The sequence below is a fragment of the Oryzias latipes genome, chromosome 5 (assembly GCF_053564925.1).
Source record: "Oryzias latipes strain Hd-rR chromosome 5, Olatipes_Hd-rR_3.1".
NCBI lineage: Eukaryota > Metazoa > Chordata > Actinopteri > Beloniformes > Adrianichthyidae > Oryzias > Oryzias latipes.
The window spans coordinates 20,450,454-20,475,200 of record NC_136241.1 but is presented as its reverse complement, the minus strand read 5'-3'; the positions used below and the strand labels follow the sequence as shown (position 1 = coordinate 20,475,200).

The following is a 24,747-nucleotide window of genomic DNA, read 5'->3' as shown; positions in this document are numbered from 1 at the left end:
CAATGATTTGTGATCTTCACTGGTGTCCATGGATTACATGAAATCTTTCCACCTTTATCCACCTTTGTCATGGTAGGGAGAACATGTCAATGTAAGGGTGGGGTCATCTAAGATAGCACAAGGGTTAAGTTAGTTCTATTTAAGCTACAAAACGTCATTTGTACCGAAGCTTCTGCACGATCCTCTTCAGATTCTCCTCCCGCTTGAACTGTTGTCTCCTCTAAGAAGAGTAAAAATGTTAAATAAGGTTTGGAAAACCTTAGATCCAGTATTCTGCAGTTTTAAGACACGTGTTCTCTTGCTCTGATTGAAAAGAAGAAACCTCATAACTACAAGAAACAGAATTGCAGCATAAATGTTAACAAAGATGACTACCTTTAATGTCTTCATTGGCCATCAAGCTTTGAGCATCATCTGGGTCTTGGTGCAAAGTATTGTTCTCCATCACACTGTGAGCAACAAAGACAAAAACAGCTAAACCAGGGATCTGCAGTCTGAGGCTCTAGAGGCACATGCAGCGGCTCTTTCATACCTCCATTGGGGCTCTTTGGCTTTGAAGAATAATGCAATGATTTGAGGTTTATTTTATTTTGAAAGGAACTTGTATATGCTGCTGTCAAAACTATAATAGATTAACAATGTTATTTAACCACCTGATTATCAAAAAGAAAGTTGTCAAGTCAAATTTTTTTTTAATGCAACAAAAACTACAATTTCCAGAGCCCCGCCCCTCCAAACTTGGTATTGCTGGAAAAGCCCCAAATTTCCTCTATAGATATCAAAAGGATTTAACTCTATAGAATGCACTGATTTGGATATATTCAGCTTTAGAAATGCCCTTTATGGAGGGCAAATTTACATTGCTGGAAGTAAGGAGGGTAAAAAGATAAATAACACTGTTATAATACAATTATTGTAAATATTTGAAAGCTAAAGGTTATAAATGAATGGCTTATAGGCCACAAAATCAATTAAGAGTATGTGTCTAAATAATGAAATGGGACTTTGTGGCTCTCTCTGAGTTTGGCAGTTGAAAATTGTCCCAAATAGCTCTTTTATCAGTAAAGGTTGCACACCTGAGAACTAAACAATCATAAATAAACAAAATAAAAACGAAAATTCTATAGTAACCCTTATGTAAAAGTAAAGGAGCGATGTTTAGGTGAAAGCCATAATAAAGCGGGACTTGTGAACTCTGGCCAGAGAGAACAGAAAATGAACAGAATATGTTTACATAATGATCATTTATGTTATATTTATATTTGTTGCAAAAGCTTAATATCTAAACTACTTTTGCGATTGATTAAAAAAACCTGTATTTTGCAGAACTGTTTCCATTTTAGAAACACAACTGCTTCACTGAGAAGATAGAAAACTACATTATCAGCAATAAAGCAGGTCTAAATGTTACATTAAAAAAGTAGCTAGAAAAACATTATGAGAATCCAGACATGAAGAACTAAATCTCTGTTATATAAACCTATTTATATAAAAAAGAGGTGAAAATAGGAACAGAACATTCATCGTAAGAAAATTACTAGAAAGTAATAAAAGGATGTTTGTGTAGTAAGTCATTTTTATTTAACAAGAAATATTATAAAATATCAAAAAACAGAAACGAGGAGCTCCACACAAGGATTCAAGAAAGGAGAAATAAACTAAAAAGCTAACTGTTAAGTAGGAGTACTTGAAATGAAATGGTATACAACCCAATGATAAGTTATTTTTGCTAGTTCTAAGAAAAGGTTTGTATTTTATGGAGTTTTTTTTGTACGTAATTGTAGTTCATTTTGATAACAGTAACAAAAAACTAGTTTCTTAAGTGGATTTTTTTTAAATTTGAGAACAAAATGAGAACAAAATCTTAGTAAACATTGCCCCATTTAAATGAATCCTCTTTAATCTTAATATGGCAATAATTCTTAGAACTTTTTGTTGTACTGCAACACATTGAACTTTAAAACAACATCCTTTAAACGTAACTAAAAATTACAGAGCGATTTGAGTTTGATATCAGGTTTCTCTGTTTTTCCAAGAGTGTGGAGCATTTTAAAGATAAACTTCCTAGATCCAAGCTCTTAATGAGACATGCAATTCTCAATTGTGCTGATTTTAAGAAAAATCTTGAAAACCTGTAAAGTAAAGATAAATGAAAACAACTTCAAACCTGGTCAAATATCTTAAACGCCTAAAAACAAGGTTTTAAATCTTTGCAAGTCACAAATAGTTATGAGTGTGAATGCTGATCACTTCAGCAATGTTTATTAATAAAAGCTTGGACACAAGTTTGTTTTTATTACTTTAAACATTTATAAAGTAGATGTAAAAACATTATAATTACTAGCCTCACTAATTTTAGAAAGTTTTCAAGCTTCAACGAATTTTGTTGCCAGCTTTATTTAGAAGTAGGTCACTTACCTTTGATAAATGTACTCAGGTATGCTTATCGTGGTCAGACACCGTGACCTTTTAAACGACAAAAATGACCAGAAAAACAAACATTTACCGTACTCTACTTACGTTTATGGTCCTCACCAACGGCTGCCTCCGGTTGTGTCTGTGCTGTGTAAGCGTTGCTAAGACAACCACCGGTCAAGTAGTAGGAAGTGAAATTGTCATTTTTGCTAAGAATAAAAAAATATATACATTTCTGTCTTCACATTGGCTCATTTTTTGTAATATTTATAAATTGGCCATAAATAGAAAAAATATTCTCAATAAAAAGCTTATTTTTATATGTATTTTTTACGAGTTCATTAGCATATACAAATGTCATATATACTACATTTAAATTGTTTAAAATAGTTTATAGGGACATTTCTTTGACTAAATCGTAAAATTATTTGATTCATAAGGTTCGGCAACACTTCCGTGTAATCTACTCTGTGATTGGCCAGAGCCATCATGAATATTCTCCGCACCCGGAAGTAGGGCGGTGCTGCTGTTTTGCTGTCGAGTCACCTCTGTTAGGGCAGTACAGGCAGAAAACGAACCGTTATCATGCTGGTTAGCCAGAAATCCCGACGCCCTGTCATCACTAAGCAAGCTTATTAGACTGATTGCACCGTCCCACTCAAACATTTGTGTTGCTTTTTTGAACGTTTGGCCAAAATGATGGAAGAAATCGACAGGTTCCAAGTGCCTCCCGTCAACGGAGAGACGCAGCCTTTGGTAAGAAAGGAGACACACACAAAAACGTCCTTTTATGCAAATAAGCCTCGAGTGCGATGCATTTAATAACCTTCTCGTCTTGTCCGTGGATAATCGTGTCTACTGTGTCTAATCTGCGTGTGAGCTAACTGATGGCGATTTGCTGCTGTGGGAGAAAGTGAATGATGAAAGGAAGGAGATAAGTGTTTTTCATAGTGAAATATAAATAATAAAAATGCCACATATAGAAAAAGACTAACTTTTCGATATATTTTATTATTTTCGATGCGCCTTTTGGCTAATAACGGTAGCATGTGAACCCTTTTTTGTCCCTTGTTTACATCAGAAAAGCTGTCACCGCTGTGATATTTCGTCATTTGGTGACGTGTAGTGTGGTTTGATCACTGCTAAAACACTGAATCCATTCAATGTAGAGTCCATTCATCATTTTTATATATTTTTTTTGATGATGAGAAACTACTTTCACAAAACTAGTAATTTGAAATGAAAACTGTGATTTTCATTAAAAATGTAAGAATTATTAATTGAAAAAACAAAAAAAACAAAAAACTGACGGGCTATTTCTGAGGAAAATATACAATAAATGTGTATAAAGTTAAATGAGATTTTTGGAGATGAACTAATTTAGATTTTTTTTAAAGAAATGTTGTCCTTATTGCATTTATTAAAGTTAGAATTGATTTGACAAAAAAAAGGAGATTTTTCTTCAATGTATTATTTTTATGATTCATGCTAACCTTAAAGACCCAGTCCAGTGAAAATTATGTTTTTGGTGTTCTTGTAGCATTTTCTCATGATAGAGGACATATATAAAAGAGAATTAAGATTAAAATTGCATTTTGAATTATTTCTTAATTTCAAAATGATGGTGCATCAGGATCAGACAAAAAAAAATTAATTTAAAAAAGATTGTAGTTGTTTACTACAAACTACAATGGAAGACCACAAGCTCCCTGCTTCACTCCATTCTAATGCATCGACTTGCAGACAAATAGATCCATTAAGGTCTTCGTTTTCCCCGTCTGAGCTGGCGTCTGGCTCAAAACTGTACGGCCAATATTGCTCGCCACTTTTATTGCATTGCTAATATTAGTTTGGAGTCGTGAGGGACTGCAAGCTAGTGGGAGAGATTGTAAACCAAGGAATGATGGGAAATTAGCTTCCTCCATGCAAAACAGTCCCGCCCACAACTGGGAGGGGAATTTTAAATGACTTACTGCTGCTCTGTGGAAACTATGTTGTAGATAATGCCACAGATTTTTTTTGTCATTTTGGCTAAAACAGCATCATCATAATTAAACGATCATGCTTTTCAAAAACTATTTCAAAATAGATCAAAAGAGGATCAGAGTTGGACTTTAGGGCCTAATTCTGGCACATTTAGGAAAAATAACTGTAGTTCCTGCATATTTGTTTTTTTTGTAAGTTTGACAATATTACTCCCTTGCCTTATTGTTAATGTGTCTTTTGTCATCATGTTTTTAAGTTTTGTTAAGTTCTGTTCAGTGTTGTGTATTTCTGCAGTTCCATGAGTCAGATAATTCAACTCCTCTTAATAGAAGCAAAAGAAGCTGTATTTTTGAGATATCCCAGTATTTCTCTGATTGTTTGCCATTCAGCTGTATTGCATTTCTGCAGCCCCACCACTACAACGACACGGCATTCAACGACATCAAGACCCCAGGTGCTGTGCAGCACATGACTGTGCATTTTAATGCTAACAACCTCATTGTGATTCACATGAATGTGCTTGGCACTTGCCAGTTTTCAAGCTTTGTAATGAAAGACATAGCCTTCACAAAGAAGCACATTTTTAATGATCGCATAAAAGGGATGCATGAAAGAACGGTGTTGTCACGTGACCTGCTGGTTTGTGTTGGGTCCATTTAGACCCAGTTCTCACCTCTGTGGTTGTCGCTGGATATAGGATCACCAAAGCCCCGACTGTGTGAAGATGGGGACATAGTTGATAGCTGTAGGAACCCGTGTCACAGGGCTGTTGTGGTGTTGGGGATTGGAAATTAAAAGACCACGCCCCCTCTCTGTGCAGCTTTTACCAAAAACTTAAATGAATAAAGTGAATGAGAAATCATCCATGCTACAATTGTCTCAAATAACAGAAATATCAGTGTGTTTAGGCATATAGTTTTTTCTGTTGTGAAGTTGGTGTCGCAGAGAAGTTAATGGGGGCTAACTGTTAGTTGAACATATAAAAAATGGTCTCAGCCTGTGGTCATGTGACCCACTAGTCTGTGACATCGATTCATTCTGCAATTTGTTTTTACGATACAGATGTCGCCATGTTGGAACCGGACAAGTTAGTCTGAATCAATATTTCAATGGCAACCACTTGCAATTTAGCAGTGAGCTTATTGGAAGGCCACACCCCTACCATTTTAAAGCGGGCTGTCAATCAAATGCTTTGAACGTTCAACATGAGACCACACACTTTTATGGAGTCCTCCCATTGGCCAGTTTATAACTTGAATAACTCGCACCGCAGAAAGAAATATGATGACAATAACAATTGGGGTTTCCCTGTCAATCAAACAACCCAACTCTAATCTTAAATTTGAAACTGAATCACAAAGTTAAAATTTATGTTGGATATTAAATCTACTCACAAAGAGAAGAAAGAGTTGCAGCCCAAGTAAAAGGATTTATTTTGTTAAGGGGTGAAGTTGAGCCATCTGACGCTGAAGTGAATGGTAAAAAAAAAGGCAAATTTGTAATGAGCCACCTAGTGGTTACACTGTAAATTACACTGGCTCCACTTCCTTTTGGTTTAAATCAACATCAAAGAGGATGTGACAGTTTTGCCCCACAGGACTGACTTAGTTGTGTAAAATGCCACGTAGTTGTTATTAAGTGAACTGTCATGGTTTCAGTTTTTCTAAATCTGGCCTCAAAAACACTGTTGTCAATTGTTTATAAGTCAGAATCTGAGTCTACTGAAGACCAGACGGCTCGATACCTGTCTCCGTACTCGGATTGAACTCTACAAAGCTTTGTTGCTAATGGCATGCAGCCGGATTTAGTCCACCAGTTTAAAAGGTCACATGCTGCGCCAGCCTTCTCTTCTATTGGCCAGTGTGTGGGATTGATGTCTAATCCTGCCAATCCCTTAGTGTTTATGCCATGTCAGCAATCTTCCTCATCCAAGGAAGGGAAGCAATCCCAACACTAGGGTAGACAAATGGAACATGTGGCTATTTCTTTAATGTGCAGGTCTGATCCATGCTGCAGATCAAGGCAGTGGGCCGTTCGTGCTTTACTGGGATGCAGGAAATGCATCATTGCCATCTGGGAGCCCTTAATCATGTGTTAGATGCTCAGAACTCAGTAGGTTTGTTGGACTAGAATCACTAGAACCACTCTCCTGTTTGGAGGGGGGGGGGCTGTTGAATTGTTTATGCCCCTTGTTTTGAATGAATTTCTTGTTGGATGTTGAAGCTTCAGGGAAAGTCTGGCACAAACAGCTTCCATTATTCACCGAAAATCTCCCCAGAAAACTTTCCAATGGGATTCGTCTGACTGACAGTGTGATCCTGCGTCAACAACAGCCTCATTCTGAAGCAAAAGTCTCACTGTAAAAGGCAAAAAAGAAAAAGACACAATGAGGCTAATGAGCGAGAGAAAGAGGCTGTCAATAGAACCTGTCTGAGTGAAAATGCTTAATCTGCGTGCTCTGATTCCTCGAACCCACAGGTGTGTGCACCTTTGCCGCTCTTGTGAATTATTTCAGCCTGGTGAACAACGTGTCCCCATCAAATGCCGATGAGCCCATTAATGAAGGCCGTATCAGTCATTTGTGACGCGTTCTTTCTCAGACGGGATGAGTCAAAGAGAGGATTTTTCTGTCGCCAAGACATTCATTTCAGAATGAAACAAGGGAAAATCTTTTGCTCTGCTAGACTAAAAGGGAAAAAAAGCATCAGGAAATGCACACACGGCGCCCTGCATACCCATGATTTCTTAGCAGGCCTTGATGTCGGGTAAGCTGACCTTGTGGAACTGGTCAAAGCCGGTGCAGCGTGCTTCTGTACTATCATAATGCGGGGTTCAAAGCGGTGGACAGAACCCTTTGAGCCATTGAAGAAACAGCTTGAAAACCTTTAAAGACATTTGTATTCTGTGCACTATGTTGGTTGGAGACAGAAATAAGCCATTTTCTATGGGTGATATGATATCACACCCTCAGTCCAGTTCTCATATAAGGTCAATGGTTGTAACCAGGGACCACATAAAATCCAATTTTTTTTAATGCTTATATGTGCATCAACATAAGGTTTTTTCCCCCTGCACATTCTAACATTAATTGGAATCTGCTCAGATAGGTTTTAGGCCATTGTGACCTGATCCACTATTTTTGGAAATGACTGGCCCTAAACGCCACAATCTGTTTGGACTTAAATCTTTTATTTTCACCAATCTGTTTTTTTCTCTTCTCTATTTCTTGTCATGTCAAACTTAAAAATGTTAGATTTTTACTTTATTCTTTAAAGTTACAGTTGTTTATTCTGTTCTTTTGCTGTTGAGAGTGTTAATCACCACTGGGTCATAAGAAAAGAAAATATTTTTAAAGCAGTATAAATAGATTAGAGATTTTTAAAATCCAATTTGAATTCATATAAATGTTTGTTTGTTGGGGTTCGTCTAGTCGTCTACAAGTGGATGCATCGGTATGGAGCGGAGCAGGGGGCTTGTGACCCACCCAGTGTATTGTCTTTGTCACAAATATGATTTTTTTTTTCCAACTGCACTTTTTCGTCTACTCCTGATCCACAATGATTTGAACAAAGGAATACTCAGAAATGGAATTTTAAGCTTAATTTTCTTTGTATTTGTCCTCCATCATCAGAAAATGCCACAGAAACACGTTAAAAACACTCAAAACATGTTTTTTATCGAAGTGGGTCTTTAAATATAAAAGCAGGCTGCTCCACTTAGCCAGAGCCAAAAGGCTGGCAGCCTTTTTGCTGGAGTGACTCTCTGACATCCTCAGAGTGCAACAAGGAGAGGCCTGTCAGACCGACATAATGTGGAGCTCTGTCAGGAGGGCAGGCCCGGCGCAGCCCAGCTCCTCTCCAAGGAGCCCAATGGCTCCAACAGCAACTCCCTCTGTTCACTCATAGCCACCTCCCCATACCGTCACCACTCACAACCCAAAGGAGGCACACAGCCAATCAGAGGCTAAACACTTCAGAATATTGACACCACAACTTCAGCAAAGTACTGTGGTGATTTGCCAGAGGGTTGGACTCAAATATAAAAGTAAACCGTTTTTCTTAGCTTAGTGGTTGTAAGTTTTGACGCAGTGCTTCCTTAAGCACTGGCTTTTATTTGGACTAAGGTGAACACAACATGGTTTAAGTATATGAAGATTGGGTGGAAAGGGGTTCAGTCCAGCTGTAGAAAAGAAGAGGTCCTCAGTGTGTATTTACCTGACCTGCATTTTCCACTAATGTACTAAAAAAGACTGTTTTGAAAATTCACAATTTGTTAATTTGATTGCAAAAACTGCAACAAAAAAAAACAAGATAAAAATGAGCTATATTTTAAGAAACTTACAGGATATTTGTAAATGTAAGTGGCTTTTTATTATTTTGGAGGACAAAAAAAAGCATAATGATGAATCAATCCACTGGAAAGGAGAGGTGTGTATTCTAGTCATCATTTGTTCATAAAACCTTTAGATGAGTCAGCGAATGCAGAAAAATCTGTGCCAGCACTGATTCTACAAAAAACCCCACAGTAGAGTAATTTGCGAAAATTGCAAACATATTAAAGACCCACTCTTAAAGAATATTGCGTTTTTGGTGTTTTTAACCTCTTTTTGTAGCATTTTCTGGTAATGGAGGACATATTTAAAGAAAACTAAGCTCAAAACTGAAATATTTAGTGTTTCTTTACTGAGATGATTATGAATCAGGACCAGCTGAAGAAATGCGGTCCACCAGCTCCCTGGCTAAGCTCCATTCTGATGCATCCACTTGCAGATGATTAGATCCATGTATGTCTTCATGTTCCTCATCTGAGTTGGTATCTGTCTCAAAACTCACCCTTTGTTGTTGCACCGGTAATGTAAGGGGCTTTAAGCTAGTGGGAGAGCGTGTAAACAGATGGTTGACGGGAAGTGAAAGGCAGGGTTGCGCCGTGCCAACGGTCCCACCCACAACTCTGAGGTGAATTTCTAAAGAACTCCTGTTGCTCTGCAGAAACTGTCCCTGAAAACGACAGTTTCATTGTTTTATTTTGGCTACAAATAGCACAATCATAATTAAAATGTTTTTAAAATAGCTTAAAAGATTATCAAATCAAGAGCCCTTAAATAGAAAAGTATGACCTTCAACAGCAAATATGTTATAATTATTAAGCAGATTTATTCAAGTCTTAGCAGTTGTGGACCTGAAGTGTGTGATCCTATTTTCCAGGACCCAGCGGCGTCCTCCACTTCAGAGGCAGAGACGGACCCTAAAGGGGAGAGCGTGGCCCTGAACTACAAACCCTCACCTCTGCAGGTCCAGATAGGTATCAGAAACAGCCGCCAGCACGACACACATGCACACATCCGTCTTATCAGTTGGAAAGCTGTTAACAAAACATGGGAGGTAAAAAGGTAATAAGGTATGGCACATGCAGATGCTCTGGACTGTGTTACGACAGGCCAGCTGCACACTCTTGTTCCCAGTGCCTCAGTGGTTTCCCACTTACAGTCTGATGTTTGTCGTTTCACAGAATGTCATTTTTGTGACATAAAACAACACAAAAAGTTGTACGATACAACTGTTAAGCAACTTACAGCGTTCTTTATTTTTGTGTCAAACTGAAAGTAAAAGGATTGCACACCTTTGACATGTCTGATGCATGTAAACACTTTATCTATGCCACGAGGAGCAAAAATCTCAAATTGATGCACGTCCCTCTGACATGACGCTCATTAGCCTTCAAATCGGAACCACACTTCTATTTTTCATGTTTTGCAATTTTCGTTTTTGCAAACATCCATCTTGCCAGTTTCGTCAAGTCAGTTTTGAGGCTGTGTTTTTAGATTTTGATTGACGTTAAGTGCTAGCAGCACTCTGTGGAAGACCAGTCTTCAGAAATCGAATATCAACAGCTTATTTGTCCAGACTCCATCATTACATATAACCTAAAAATCAATGACTTCTATTAAAAACAAAAGCTTTAAAAATAAAAGATGAGTCTCTTTTGTAGTCTAATTTTAAACCAAGAAAATGTTGGGGATCTTTTGCCTTTTTGAATCTTACTCATTGATTATTTTTTCATATTTTGTACTTTTTCTGGATGAGATGACGATCCTTTTCATTTGGAAACTTCAAATTTTAATTGATCCTTATTTGTAATTGTGTGACTAAACTCTGACGGGGACAAACTAAAAGCAACATTCTCCCTTCAATATTCTCTATACTTGAGTATTACATTTTTAACTATTGAATCTGTAAAATAGAAAATAAAAGACATGTTGTATTTTGGAAAAATGTGTTTAAAATAATTCGTGTATGTACCAATGACCTCACTTCCTGTGTTGCCCAGAGAAACAGAGGGATCTCGCCAGAAAGGCATCGGTGAAGAATGGCACCGTTGGTAGTCCTGTCAATCAGCAACCTAAGAAGAACGCCAGAACAAGGTGGACACTTTCATTGGACCTTTTAGTTTTTATTTTTTTCTCATCACCAGTTAAGTTGACGAACTGAAGCACCTTCGCATTGATTATTCCTAATGTGTTGCACCTTTTGTCGTGCGCTTCTTGCACCACGCAGGAACTAACTGAAAGGGAAATCACAGCATTTGAAAGCTTGAGTTGCTGCCAGCTTTCCTGGAACACAGTCACGCTTCTTAAGTTTCGAGCTGAAAACACACTGCACAGCGAGGCTTCTCACAGAAAAACATTGGGGTGCTTTTGAGTGCTTATAAGAGAAGAGAAAAACATGGAGCACAAAGCCTGTGGCGCTGACAACTGCCTCGTGTGTTTAATTCCACTCCCTGATGGATGAGTGGAAATGTAAGAAATTCTACCCACTGGTTTTCTTCTGAAAACTCTGAGTGCGCAAAATAATTCTACTGAATTTTTAACCGAAGAATTTTTGCCTTTAATTGTTTCATTTAAAAGCATTTTTCAGCTTTCCAAGCTCAAATGTTTGTCTTCTTTTCTTGCTGAAATGCGTAGGTTGGTAGTGCCAAACAAAGGCTACTCCTCGTTAGACCAGAGCCCAGATGAGAAGCCCCTGGTTGCTCTGGACACAGACAGGTAAGAAATGTTCAAAACACCACCACCGTCGATGTGCAACTCAAATGTGTCTCAAGCTGCCTTTCCATTGACTATTGAATAGTGCAAACTGGATTTGCCATAGTAAATTTGCCTAATGGATATGTTAATTTCGAAAAAAGTTGGTGGTTTTTTAGAGGCGTATTGAAAATGATATATTGCATGCTCCAATGCCAACACTTTTTACAAAATAAATAAGTCACGTGACTAACAACCGGTTGGCAATGCGCTTCTTGGTAGAAAACTGGCTACCTTGAGCGCAGCACAGCGGGGGCCCCTAGAGGACCCACAGAATCACACCGCTCATCAAAAATTGAGCGTGTCATGCGAAATTGTTTGAACCACAGCTCCTCTGTAAAATCACCAAGCACTATTTCCCCAAATGGTTTCCTCTGTAGCCGCTCCTACGTGGGAGGAGCTTGCCGCTCCATGGCCTGATGAGCGCTGGCGCCTCGGCAGATATGTGAATGTAGCTGATGTAGATCAAAGTATTGTTCACAGTTGGTTTGTGTTTATTCACATACTTATGATTTAATGGAAACTGTCATTGCCAAGTTGTGTTTTTTCAACATTTCTAGAGTTTCTATAAAGTTTTGTTCATATGTGTAATAGAAACGCGGCTACAGAAGGAGGAAGAAGTCTTTCAGAAATAAAGGGGATCACCAAAAGAAAGAAATTGGCCAGTTTTCTTTTTCTTAACCCGTCCTCCTCTCCCAGTTTGTCTTCTTGGAACATTAATCCAAAAAGCAACTTGGCTGAGGTCTTAACAACAGGGATCCTAAAAAAAGGGCTAAAGCCTCTCTTGGGATCAGGATTAGATGCCAGTGGGGTGAGGGTTTGGGCTGTCAAAAACGGCTCAAAGGGAACTCTCAATCTGCGCTCATACCAGCAGGTCTGCACTTATTTACCCCCCCCCCCCCCCCACCACCACCAACGTTGCTCCATGAGGGAGGTCATTCGTGTTAAATGGGAGCAAACGTCGTCCTTTATTCTCCCTGACGAGCAGTGGGACGCACAGCAACACAAGGCTTCCCGTTTGTTTTTTTATTCATGTTTTGGGGTAACCTGTCAGCCAATTGTTGTGTTCTTCCTTCGTCTTTGAAATTTCGTCCATCATGTCGATGAGGAAAAAGCTCCATATAAAAGTAAAAAAGTAGATAAAGTCTGATGTAAACTCTTTCACACTTCTGTAATAGAATATTTATACACGATGAAATTACTGCATTTCAATAATTAATGTTTTCAAACTTTGGCCTTGCTTTTTTTGTAAATGTACAACTTTATTTTCATGAAATTAAAGCTTAATATTCAAAGAAGCACAATCTTTTACTTGTAAAATAAATTATGCTATTTCATTTTCATAAATTGTTTGCTTTTTAAAAAATAACTATGATTTTATTTACATATTTTATATTTAACAATATAGTGAGGGATTATCTATGACCCTGGATTTTAAAAGCATTTCGGACACAATGCTCACTACTTTTTTTTTTTTAACGGCGAATATGACGTCAATGATTTCACAAAGTAAAAACCTAATAAATACGAACATTTTATGAATACTATTCATAAATCCACTGTGTTCTGATGATGAGAACGTACATTGTTTAGAAAATACATTGAAATACATTTTCTTTCACACAAATTGTTCAAACATGTATTGTGTAATTGTGGTCTATATTTGCCAATCTAGTGAGCATCGATGCCCACTGGTTTATCACAGAGACTTCTGGGAAATTTCTAGGATGCACAATTTTGGAACCGTAGATTTGGACAGCACTACAAAATGGCAAACGCACTATATAGTGCACTATATAGGGAGTAGTGAGGGAATTCAAACACAACCTTAGTTTGCCTGTTAAAAAAATAATTTTAATAAAGTTGAAAGCTTTTAAACTTGATGAATTAAATTAGTGCTGAAAATAACCTCCATCTGCCTGCCATAAAGACTTTAACCTATAAATTCTGTCAGGATTTTCTACTCCTCACTGGACAGAAGTGGGGTATGTTCTAAAAAAAAACGAGACATAGAAAGCACAAATAGCTAGGTTAAATACTCCTAATGTACTTTTCCCCAATGTTTATTTTAGATTTATATGCTTTTTAACAATAAATTTCACTTGTGTATTTTTAGGAATGGCCTTATCATTATAGAGACTTTTGAAGGAGTCTTACTGTGAGCCGGTGCTGAAATAAGAGGTGTCTGTGTAGCATCTCTTATTGAAGGTTCCAGTTTTTCTCTCCTCTCTTTAAGTATCTTCTTTTTATGCCATTAGTTCTACTGGCGTGCTTTTGTCCCGCATCGTCTCCTGGGTTTCAGCCGGATCAGCCTCAGGGCAGTGTCACTCGTTTCTACAAGTACTTGTGAAGAAACTCTCCTGACTGGAGCTGACAGCAGAGCAGGGAAATCCTGGACCTTGTTTCTAAAAACATTTTAATTCAAACCAGCGTTTCTTACGCCAGGTCGAAAAAATAAAACATGAAGAAAGATCCGCTCATCTGAACTGCAGGACCCTGATAGTTATATCAGTGCGTTGAAGCAAAAAGGAGAACTAAACCAGCAGAACCAGGATTGAAAAAAACAAAACAATCATTTATTTTATATTGCCAACTAATTATAACATTCAATTTTGTCTTAGTGCCTAAGATTTCTTCTTACTTTCTGTTGGCTATGTTTCTTTAGACAATATATCAATCATGAGGCTTTTACCTTAGTCATATCCACTCACCCTTACATGTTAAGTGTTTGCTTTGACCCATCGCCTGCAGCATGCCTGTAAAATGCTCATCAAGCGGTGTACAACTTTGAGATTTCTTGCAAGCCCCCTACAATTTTTTACCCGCATATCCACCCGTAAGGGCAGTCGTGATTAAGACATTAGTCACGATTAGAATGTTACGATTTTTTTTTTACTGACAGAAATCAAACTTGATAAATGCGCACTAGTCTGATAGTGACCTTACTCCGACATTTTTCCCCTGATAAAGTCATTTTTTTTAGTCTTTTCTTTATTATTTGAATACTTTGACTAAAACCTGTGGTTGTTCACGTAAAACAAAGCAGGCAAGACAAGAATAACAACACATTTTTCTTTCTGAGACTTAAAAAAGTCTAAACGTTTTTGAGTTTGAAACAAATGTTTTAGATTAGTGTGCTGTTTTTAAACTTTTTAAAAAGTGAGCCGAATCTCCCGAAAGTCAGATTCAATGGCAGTGATGTTTTTTTTTATCAATATGCCATAAGAATACACAGGAAAAGCCACAATTTTACCCAAACCTTCAAATAAAAATATTAATGTTGACAAAGATAAAGAAACTGAATTAAAGGGCTTATAATAATAATAATATAATAATATCATTTATAATTATATCATAATAATTGTTATTCCCACCACGATGAGCACTGCAAATGTGATGCTGCCCTTTTGGTTATGTAAGACTGGTGACGCAGACTCCCCTCTTCCATCTCCTCTATCGTCTGTCTTTTAGTGATGATGACTTCGACATGTCCAGATACTCTTCGTCAGGATACTCCTCAGCCGAGGTGAGATGTCTGAGAGACCAGGTATTTATAAGTATATATATATAAACAATTTTTTTCACAGCATCATCCGGCCAAACCATAAAAATCATCATGTGACCACCCTTTTCCTTTACCACACCAGGTCTGTGTGCACTTATGGATGTGAAATGTTCTACCCTCTCCCCTCCAAGCTCCGACTCCCAGTCACCCGTTGTAACTTATTCATATGTTTCATCCAAATACTTTTCCACCAATCACCAATCGATAGATGTTAATTTCCTTAAATTTTCTATCCAATCTCTGATTTCTTTCTCTAATATTCCTAGTACAGGGGCGGAGCTACAAGAGCCAAGGGGGCTAACTGCCCCCCGGCAACCCTCCCCTTCCCCACTTGCCCTGCAATTTCTAAGTTAATGTTGGCATCATTATTGACAAAGATGAAGAAATCATCAATACAAGCTACAAGCTTGTCTAAGCATTAATAATTGCACCTAAACTAAAAGAGCTGCTGTTTTAATATAATAATAAAATAATAGTAACAATAGTAAAACTGTTTGAAATATGTATTTTGATCCTTTCATTTGTAATGACCTTTCACTCTGCTATTCTCATTTGCCACTCTTCCAAAGTCTTCTGCCCCTCCTCCCACCCCCATATGAAACGTTCTAGCTCCGCCGCTGTCCTAGTAGCAATAATAATAATAATAACAAAAAGTCCTAGTTGGTGGAGCCTTTGGACAGAACTGTCCTGAAGTAATTGTCACCCCTTTGGTTTCTGCAGCAAATCAACCAGGACCTGAACATCCAGCTCCTGAAAGATGGGTACCGCCTGGATGAGATTCCAGACGACGAAGACTTGGATCTGATTCCCCCGAAAGCAGTCAACCCCACCTGCATGTGCTGCCAGGCCGCGTCCTCTACAGCCTGCCAGATTCAGTAGCATCAACCGTAAATCTCCTTCCTGTGGCTGTTGACTGCAGCACCCCCCCCACCCCCACCCCCAGAAAATAGTAAAGAACTACTTCCTTGCAGGGGCAAAAAAACAACAAAGGGAAACGGGAGTGTTTATGAATAAGGACCATTCTGAATATGTACAGAGGGTGTGCATGTTCCTCCTATGGCAGGATCTGTGCGCCTTACTTTTGCAATGTTGGTGCAGCAGGGATTGGACCGATGACAGAAAAATGACCTCGGTGGAAAAGAGGACGCTTCTCTTTTATTTGGGCCACGAACGTTTGCGGAAGAAGAGACCAAAAACGTCGCCAGATGGGAGTTTCATCCAAGCTCTCCTCCCACCGGTGTAGGAACGTTGATGTAAATGACGGACAAGTATGGTGGTGGCCATCTTTGTTTCCTCTTTATTTGTTTTAGCCTGTCTGCTTTGTCTTCCCACGTATGGCTGACTTGTGAGTGGCAGGCCGTGCACAGGAAAACCGGTGAGAAACCAACAAGCTGCTTAAAAATGCACTCCCTTGGTACTGTAGTGATCCAATCTGTCACTCCGAGAGCGTACTGCTAACTCCTGTTTTCCGAGCCGCCTAAATGAAAATGAAGTTGAACGAAGCTGCATGTTGCCTGTTCACACTGTTTCCCGATGACCAATGTGCAGATATCATTTCTCCGTCTTTGTCGTCTCACAGCCGTAGGCGGGTGTCACGAGGACACAGTGTGCTTTGTAAAAATGGAAGTTTACCTTCAAGTAAAATCAATCGCTCAAGAAGAAGAAAAACTCAACTACTAGCAGAAATAAGCTCCTTAACTAGTGTGTAGTTTGTGTGTTTATTATCCTCAACAACTGATGGTTTCATTTTACTTTGAATGCACAAGGAAACAAACAGCTGGTGAGAGAAAAGCTACACTATACAGATTTTGTTGTCATATTCGCTGATCAAGAATGTGAGTGGAGTGATGCCAAACTGCTCCAGTGGGAATGCTTATTTTTTAATTGATTTCTAGGTGGTAATTTTTGTTTTCCGGGATTAGAATTTTGGGCATTTTGCTCCTGACCCATCCTTGTAATGTTAGGACCAAAAAAAAAACACAAAAATATCCCACTTTTAGTGGAAAATGAGCACTGTCATTGTTATCACAGGGGGAGGGTTTACATGAAATCCTTCTCATTGATCAGAAAGGATCAATTAATGGTGTTTCCCTAAAGACCCACTCTGATGAAAATTGTGTTTTTGGTGTTTTTAATTTGTTCTTGTAGCATTTATTTTATGACGAAGGACACATTAGCTCAAAATTTCCTTTCTTAGTATTTCTTTATTCAAATCAATGTGAATCAGGAGCTGACAAAAAAATTCTGGAGGAAAAAAAAGAGCACATTTGTGACTTATACACTAACCAGGGCGGGCCACAAGCTCGCTGCTCCACCCTACATTGGGGAGGGGAATGGAGGCGGAGTTTCTCTGCACCAACAGTTCCGCCCACAACTCAGAGGACAATTTCTAAATGAACTCCTGCCGCTCTGCCGAAACTATGTCCTAGAAAATAACACAGGTTTTTTGGTTTAGCCTAAATCACAATTAAACGACCACTGGGAACATTACAATAAATCAAAACATGATCAGAGTGGGACTTTAACTTGACATTTTCTGTGGACAATTTCATGCACAAATTATTTAGAAGTTTCAAAATAAGAGTCATTCTAAAACAGATTAATTTTAGCTGTCAAAAATGTGGCTTTCCTTTAAATAAATATAAAAATCAGCTAAAAATGATTTAGAAAAATATTCCCTTTGTATAGTCAAAATACGTTAGGATATGGTCCTGCGTGTGCAGTGTCAAAACAACTATACATTTTCAGTTAAGTGTCAAATAGACAAAGCATTATTGCAGCATTTAGGTTGAGAAAAAATAGAATTTTTTCATTAGAAATATGGTGCCAAGAGCATAAAATTAGGATACGTGTTTACGAGTTCCAAAGCTGGTTTGCCAGCTGCAGCTGAATTTTGGTTCTTTTGCCAAACTTAGGGCTAACTGTATGAACGACTGTTCCTTCACCTTATTTTTGTCTTCATCACTAACCTATAGGACTTGCACACCAGTCACAACGGGTGTTTGTTTTTTCCATTTTTTGCTGAGTGCAATATTCAGTGGTGTATGTGAAAGAAAGCATTGCTTGCCTGTAGCTGTAAGCGTTCAAAGCATTTTCCTGTAACTGAAGTTCTTTGGATGCAGTTGTGTGTTTTTTTTTCTATTTCTTTTCACGTGCAGCAAATGACTCCGATACAGATGGGCGCCTTTGTGTGTCCCATGCTTGTCATGACGATTGTGAACTGGTTCTATTTAGATCCTAACGGTGTCACGCTTCTGTGTATAGTGCAACATAATTGAGAATAAATATTGGAAGTGTCATATTTGATATCACCAAGCGTCTGTGTGTAAGCTGTCCTGATTTTGGAGAAGAAGGTTTTACACTGCAGCGTATCTTCTGATCTTGTTAGGAGGAATTCTGAATACCAAAGGTGACTGAACGCTACCTGACATTTTTCCCTTTAGGACTAAAGATGCATACGTGAGTATTAGAGGAGCAGTGAGTGTGGGGGGTTGGGGCACTTGTGATTAGCCCTGAGTTGATCCTTCGGGAGCAGATGGTGAATGGTGGCTTACCCAGATGCCTTGAATCCAAAGCGTTAACATTAGTCCACACCAAAGAACCGGTGTATCTGAGGAGGACGGAGAAACAAAGGCTCATGACAGGAGACCGCAGGAAGACTGGTAAGGACTGAGGAGTTTCATCCTTTTGTAAAACTTCCACCTGGATGAAGCTTCATAAGCTCCTACAACTGACCATCCCTTCCAGCTTGTGATCCAAACAAGACGAGATGTTGCTGAGGAGCGTTGTTGTTCTGCTGGTGCTCAGTGTGCAGCATCTACACGGCTCTGCTCTTCCAGCTGTTTCCTCCTATGAGTTCACCGCCTTCAGGATGCAACAGTACAATTTAGGACAACAGAAGCATGGTGAGATCCACCATGTGGATGCAAGCACTCCAAAACCTTTTTAACTTTCTGACAGAATTTCCAAATTTGAAGGTTTATTGGAATGATTCTTGAGTTTTTTGTGTAAAAATCTTCCATTGGTTGTTCTCTCACGAGGTTGCCGTGGCGCTATAGTTGTTGCCGAGGCCCGTTCAGCAGATGAACCTTCACTGACTCGCCGCTGTATCATCATGAAGGTGGAAGACTTTTCTGCAGAAAAATATCTAGAAGCCCAGGGACAAAATGCTGCCGCCGTGCTGATCCTGCTGCCCAAAAATATCTCAAGCGTTCCTCACAGTACCGTACAGGTAAAAAAACTGATGAGTCACCTATTCGGCTGATCTTTCAAATCAGATTCTTTGGCCAAATCTGCAGGTTTTTAGCTAATTGCAATACACTGAGAAAAAATGGTTTAAGAATGCAACTAAAATGATAGAAATTTGTGTTGGATATTTGTGAAATAATCTGGCAATCACACATTCAATCACCTCTGCAATCACAAATGTGTTTATAATCAGCACAATTGCTTAGCAATAATTGCTTGAAATAAACCATTTCAAATACAAAAAAATCAAAAACAATCAGACCTTTTCCTGTCAGGATTTGGCTCAATTTTAAGCACTGGACCTGATTGTCACTTGAAGAACCTGCGGATTCTCCTCTGAAACCAAGCACTGATATGTTTGAAATAGTTGTCCAGTAATGTCCAAGCTTCAGCTTTTATCACAGGATTTTGGACGTTTTGTCCCAAGATGTACTGATTCATCACTGAGTCAGCACTGCCACGTTTCCCTGGAGGCTGGATCTTCTCGGCACATGCATCATTATGTTTCCTCCTCCACATTGTTGAAAAGTTCCGGTTTTGTGTCATTGCTCTGCAAAAGTACAATCCACAAACTTCTGTGGTTTGCTTCTTTGGTTTTGAGCAGAACGGAGACGACTCTAGACATACTGTTGTGTTATTGATGTGACACAGAGAACACCACTGTGTAAGCCAAAGTTCAGTGGAGCTTCTGTCTGAAGCAACTGATGCAATGAAGACACTTCCTGATTTGCAGAAATTCTTTCCAAGATGGTGGAAAACACTTCAGAACGAAACTTGAATGAAGACTTTTCGGGCCTTTAAAACATTTAAAAATGAATGTAAGTATCTTAAAATCAGTCCTATAGAATATGGGGAGCCAAAGCAGGGACCTCACAATCAGGGGGGGTGTGACCCTCCTCTCCTCCTGGTCTTGGTGAGAACTCAGACAGCAGAATTCTAGAAAAGCTGAAACACCCATTCAGATGAAAATTGTGTTTTTCATTTTTTTTTTACATGTTCTTGTAGCACCTTTCTTACGTTGAAGGACATTTATGAAGAAAATTAAGATTACAATAGCATTTCTGAGTATTTCTTTATTGAAATTGTGATAAATCAGGAGAAAAAAAAAAAGACAGTTTGTAAAAGCTTGTAGTTGTTACGTACAATCAGCGGGCCTCAAACTCTATGCTCTGCTCCGCTCTGATGCATCCACTTACAGACAAATAGATCCATGTATCTCTATCTTTCTCATCCGAGCTGGCATCTAACTCAAAACTGTACAGCTGGATAGCTCCACTGCTGCTCGCCATTTTTGCTGCACCGGTAATGGTTTGGTTGGGGTTGTGAGGGGCTTTAAGCTAGTGGGAGAGAGTGTAAACAAAGGGATGATGGGAAATGGAGGTGGGCTCACTCCGTGCCACAACTCAGAGGCACATTTTTAATGAGCTCCAGACAGTTTTTTGGTTTTGGCTAAAAGACCACGGGAAAAGCTATTACAACAGATCAAAATATGAATGGAGTGAGACTTTAAAGTCATTTCTTTGTCAGTCAACAAAATATGAAGAATTCTTGAAGATGAGGGGGTTGAAGTAGTTCATTGACGGCTATTTCTGTTTTCTCAGACTTTCATGATGAGTGAGAGTGTAGCTTTGCAGAAAGAGACCCTGATTCCTGTGTATGTCGCACCTGAAGACGAACAGCTGCTCTACATGTATGAAGAGGTCAAGCAGGCTGCAGCCGCCAGGACCTCATCCATATTTGTTCGAGGTAAAATTTAGAAATGTATCAGGTCATTTTCCATACAACTGCATTCAGAAAGTGAACTAAAAAACAAAGTTTTGATGCATATGTGCCTTCTCTTTGTTGGCAGTCCTTCGAAGTATAGTCACAGCTACAGCCTTTCAGATTTTAGTGAGCAACAATGCCCCCATCAAAGCCATCACTGACAATGCTATAGTCACGCTGGAGGTAAGTCTGAAGCTGATAGCTTCTTCATGTAGAAAATCTAGAAGTGTATTAGTTTTGGACACAATAGTCGGCTTTTAAGGGATTCTGATTTCGGCAGCATTGTTTGACCCATTTTTCAGGGTGTTCTCCCTGGAGCAGGAGAAGATGCGCCCACCATTGTCATCACTGCCTACTACGACTCTTACGGGCTGGCTCCAGTGAGTCAAATGCTGAAACTCTTGTGTTAAAATTTCAAGTCTGGTGAACGATTGTGAAGCCTTTAAGCTGAGGTGGCTCTGATGTACGGCTGTGTTTGTGTGTAAAACAGTGGTTGTCATTTGGGGCAGACTCTAATGGCAGCAGCGTTACCATTTTGCTGGAGCTCGCACGGCTTTTTCAGAAACTTTACAGCAGCTCCAGTACCAGACCGCAGTGAGTACATGCTAGACATAATGAAATACAAAGATGAGGGTCATCATCTGTTAGGTTGTTACCTTAATAACCAAATAAGACACCAATCGTCACTCCAAACTGTTGTTTCAGATACAATTTGATGTTTTCCTTGACCGGAGGAGGAAAATACAACTTCCTTGGCACCAAGAGATGGATTGAAGAGAACCTAGATCATGCCGGTGGGTTTTCAACTTTCCACAAGCTGCAAAGACTAATGTGATTAACCCACTAAAAAGTCCACTACATCAAAGAATTGACAGGAAAACTCAAATTATAGGGAATTAAGATGTTTTTTAAACCCTTTGTTGAAATCCACGAAAAGAAATTGTGCTATTATTTGCTATGCAAAATAGACAGCACGAATTGGGTGATTTGTTGGTTTTTGCTCATAAATGATGCAAAAATATTGGCATGAGTATTCAGGAAAACACAATCCTATTTAGCCACTGTTTCAAATTTAATTGGCACATTTTGTACATGGTGTAAATGTATAATAAAGACTTAATAAAAACAACAACCTTTTTGCATTCTTTCAATACAGCCAGTAGATATTACAAAAAAGAATAACAATAGATATGATATTTTCTTTATAAAGTTTTGAAAATGGGCAAAACTATTTCCCGCCAAAAGCGCTTTTGAGATTCCATGAAGGCAGATGTTTTGAAATGAGCAGAAATGATGGAAAACATGGACAGTTATATACAATGGGTTTTTAAGGAAATTTTTGATCATGCTAATGAGAAATGTGTGTATTGAATATGATATGAATGGTTATATAGGGTTAAATAAAGACTGCAATGTCTCCTGCAGAGTCAAGCCTGCTTCATGACAATGTGGCGTTCGTTGTGTGTTTGGATACCCTGGGTAAGAGTGATGAGCTCTTTGTGCATGTGTCCCGTCCTCCAAAGCCTGACACTCCTGTGCACTCTTTCATTCAACAGCTGGAGGAGGTAATTAGTTTGACAGAACAAATATGGACCTGTCAGTTTAAATGGTCTCATGTCCTTCTGCTTGTTTGTTTTCCCATTTAGGTGGTTTCTTCTAGATTTTCCTGGGTGAAGGTGGGATTGGTTCACAAGAAGATAAATCTTGTTGAGTCCACAATTGCCTGGGAGCATGAGCGCTATAGCCTCCGAAGGATCCCGGGCTTTACCCTGTCTCACCTGGAAGATCCCAAATCTGCGCTCCGAGGCTCTATACTTGACACAATGTAGGCTAAGAATCCTGTTTGGAGCATTTATGGTTAAAAAACAAACAAAAAAAGATGATCTACAACTGTTGATGTGAACATCACCTCTCAGGTCACAGGTGGATTTCAGGAAACTCAAGCGAAACGGCCTCATCATTGCAGAAACACTGGCGCGGTTTATGTACAATCTCACCGACAAGGTAAACAAGTCAAGAAAACACAATAAAAATCTGCACACAGGAAGATATAACTGTCCCGTTTCCAATGATTTTGATATTTCTTTGCCTTCAGGGTTCACCAAAGGATGTGCAGGTTTTTAAAGGCCAGCTGGTGAGTTCCAGCTTTAGGTGGACAGTGTGCTGCCCTCTGGTGGTCGATTTAACACATTACACTCTGCTTGCGTGTTCAATGACCCAACTAAAAGAAATCTTGGGAATTTTTAAAACGGACATTTCAGTCAACCAGATGCTAATCTAAGCATATATTTTAGTGAGAAACCATTTAAGGGCATTTATCTCCTTCTCGTTCTTGTTCTCATCGCAGGACTTCCAGGACAGCCGTTTGTCCAGTTTGATGTCCTTCCTGACGTCGGTCCCTCGGGCCACCCAGCTGCTGGACAAGGAGCAAAGTCAAATTTTGATGGTGAACTCGCTGGAGCACGAGTTCAAACGTTACCTACAGCAGGTCCACAGACACACTTTTCGACAGGACAGAAGGTGAACACGAAGACCAAAATGCTCCTAAAAACTGACAGAAAACAGAATGAGGATGACTGGGATTTTTTCATGCAGGGACCCTGATGTCAGCTTCTTTGATCAAATGAACCAACCGATTGTGATGTACAGGTAATTATTGGAGCTTCTATATTTCTGTGCCAGTGGAGAATTCCCAGAGTCTCCAGGATTTTTCTTTCAGGGTGAAGCCGGCAGCTTTTGATCTGTTCCTGGGTGGATGCATCACAGCGTATTTGGGGATTGTTTACTATTCAATCCAGGTCTGTCATTACAATCTTTGATATTATTCCCCTACAAATCATTCAAAATATAATGACATCATTTGTTGTTGTTGGTTTTTTTTTGGCAGAATTTTGGTTATCTCTACATCAAATTGAAAGCTTCAGTGAAATCCAAGCACCAGTAAAAGCTTAAATCCATGGAGACAAGGACAAAATCTTTAAAGACGGATCTGCAGCACATAAAAGCAAACCACCAAGAACTGTAAACCGTTCAGAAAAAGTAACAGTAAATGAATGCCCATCTCGGGAAGCAAGCTTTCTCTTTGAATTACATATGACTGTACCAATGTTTGTACTTCTCATTTAATACAACCAGGCTTGAAACTTCGTTTGTCTAATTTAAAAAAAAAAGAAATAAAGAATTTGTGACTGAAACTTTTACATAAAAATGAACTTGGATCTGATTTGAGATGTTTCCATGACACCATGACCACATGACCTGTCTTTGTCTGATTTATACAGCTTTCCAACCACTGCAGTGGATGAACAGCCACTCACTGTCACAGATAACTCAGTGGGAGCGCTGTAGACACAATGGCACCCTACAGTGCTGGGTGAATTATTAATGCTCACGGGGCATGCTGACACTCAACACAGAAAGGTGCTGACGTTGGATTTTAAAGTGTATCTTTTCTTCTCTGGGATGTCCCACCCGCTATGACTCTTTCAAGTGAGCCAACGGCACTTCAGTGTTTTAGATGAGGGCAGCCTTTTGTCAGAGGCCCCTTGCAGAAGGGGAAGGTCAAGGATTCTAATCTGGTATGTGCGTCTCTGCAGGGGGCTAGGAGCCAGGGGGATTAGTGGCTGGGTGCTCAGGTGGCACACCGAGTTGTTCTGCTTCAGCAGGGATGCTTCAGCCTGCCCCAACACAC

At 39.1% G+C, this 24,747-nt stretch overlaps 3 protein-coding genes across 13 annotated transcripts in view; 2 read left to right on the top strand and 1 right to left on the bottom strand.

Annotated features, from left to right (window-relative positions):
* dnai1.2 (dynein, axonemal, intermediate chain 1, paralog 2) overlaps positions 1-24,747 on the bottom strand; it is a 395,863-nt gene that overhangs the window by 12,481 nt on the left and 358,635 nt on the right. For 7 of the 10 annotated variants that reach the window (XR_002873294.2, XM_023955020.2, XM_023955023.2 and 4 more), the window contains exons 1-3: positions 2,521-2,660; positions 376-449; positions 165-220 (exon numbers count right to left, since the gene is read on the bottom strand). Coding sequence is in view for 9 of the 10 variants with exons in the window: in XM_023955020.2 (XP_023810788.1) it covers positions 165-220; positions 376-445 (126 nt within the window). In the remaining variant the exon portion in view is untranslated. Of the gene's footprint in view, positions 1-164; positions 221-375; positions 450-2,418; positions 2,661-24,747 lie in introns of those variants that run through there. The other 3 variants (XM_023955021.2, XM_078947454.1, XM_078947451.1) reach the window with 2 other exon arrangements.
* fam219aa (family with sequence similarity 219 member Aa) lies at positions 2,920-18,360 on the top strand. 2 transcript variants are annotated; one of them, XM_004068881.4, is made up of 6 exons: positions 2,920-3,171; positions 9,606-9,702; positions 10,729-10,822; positions 11,363-11,443; positions 14,951-15,005; positions 15,765-18,360. In XM_004068881.4, exons 1-6 carry the CDS (start codon positions 3,112-3,114, stop codon positions 15,921-15,923), a joined length of 546 nt encoding a protein of 181 aa, XP_004068929.1. In that variant the 5' UTR covers positions 2,920-3,111; the 3' UTR covers positions 15,924-18,360. The 2 variants fall into 2 exon arrangements, with proteins under 2 accessions (XP_004068929.1, XP_004068930.1); XM_004068882.5 differs by having other exon boundaries at positions 14,951-15,026.
* On the top strand, positions 18,549-24,264 carry LOC101170423 (BOS complex subunit ncln). Its single transcript, XM_004068880.5, has 16 exons — positions 18,549-18,706; positions 18,792-18,949; positions 19,085-19,275; positions 20,894-21,038; positions 21,142-21,239; positions 21,359-21,436; positions 21,547-21,650; positions 21,762-21,850; positions 22,482-22,621; positions 22,703-22,881; positions 22,973-23,060; positions 23,152-23,190; positions 23,404-23,576; positions 23,652-23,705; positions 23,776-23,854; positions 23,944-24,264. Exons 2-16 carry the CDS (start codon positions 18,814-18,816, stop codon positions 23,998-24,000), a joined length of 1,650 nt encoding a protein of 549 aa, XP_004068928.1. The 5' UTR covers positions 18,549-18,706; positions 18,792-18,813; the 3' UTR covers positions 24,001-24,264.

Bases quoted from the DNA above. Each gene is read 5' to 3' on its own strand.
- fam219aa (XM_004068882.5), top strand. From the start codon at position 3,112: ATGATGGAAGAAATCGACAGGTTCCAAGTGCCTCCCGTCAACGGAGAG. The intron at 3,172-9,605 runs GTAAGAAAGGAG...CCTATTTTCCAG, and splicing joins ACGGAGAGACGCAGCCTTTG to GACCCAGCGGCGTCCTCCAC. The intron at 15,027-15,764 runs GTATTTATAAGT...TGGTTTCTGCAG, and splicing joins TGAGATGTCTGAGAGACCAG to CAAATCAACCAGGACCTGAA.
- LOC101170423 (XM_004068880.5), top strand. From the start codon at position 18,814: ATGTTGCTGAGGAGCGTTGTTGTTCTGCTGGTGCTCAGTGTGCAGCAT. The intron at 21,851-22,481 runs GTGGGTTTTCAA...TGTCTCCTGCAG, and splicing joins AGAGAACCTAGATCATGCCG to AGTCAAGCCTGCTTCATGAC. The intron at 23,577-23,651 runs GTGAACACGAAG...TTTTTCATGCAG, and splicing joins ACTTTTCGACAGGACAGAAG to GGACCCTGATGTCAGCTTCT.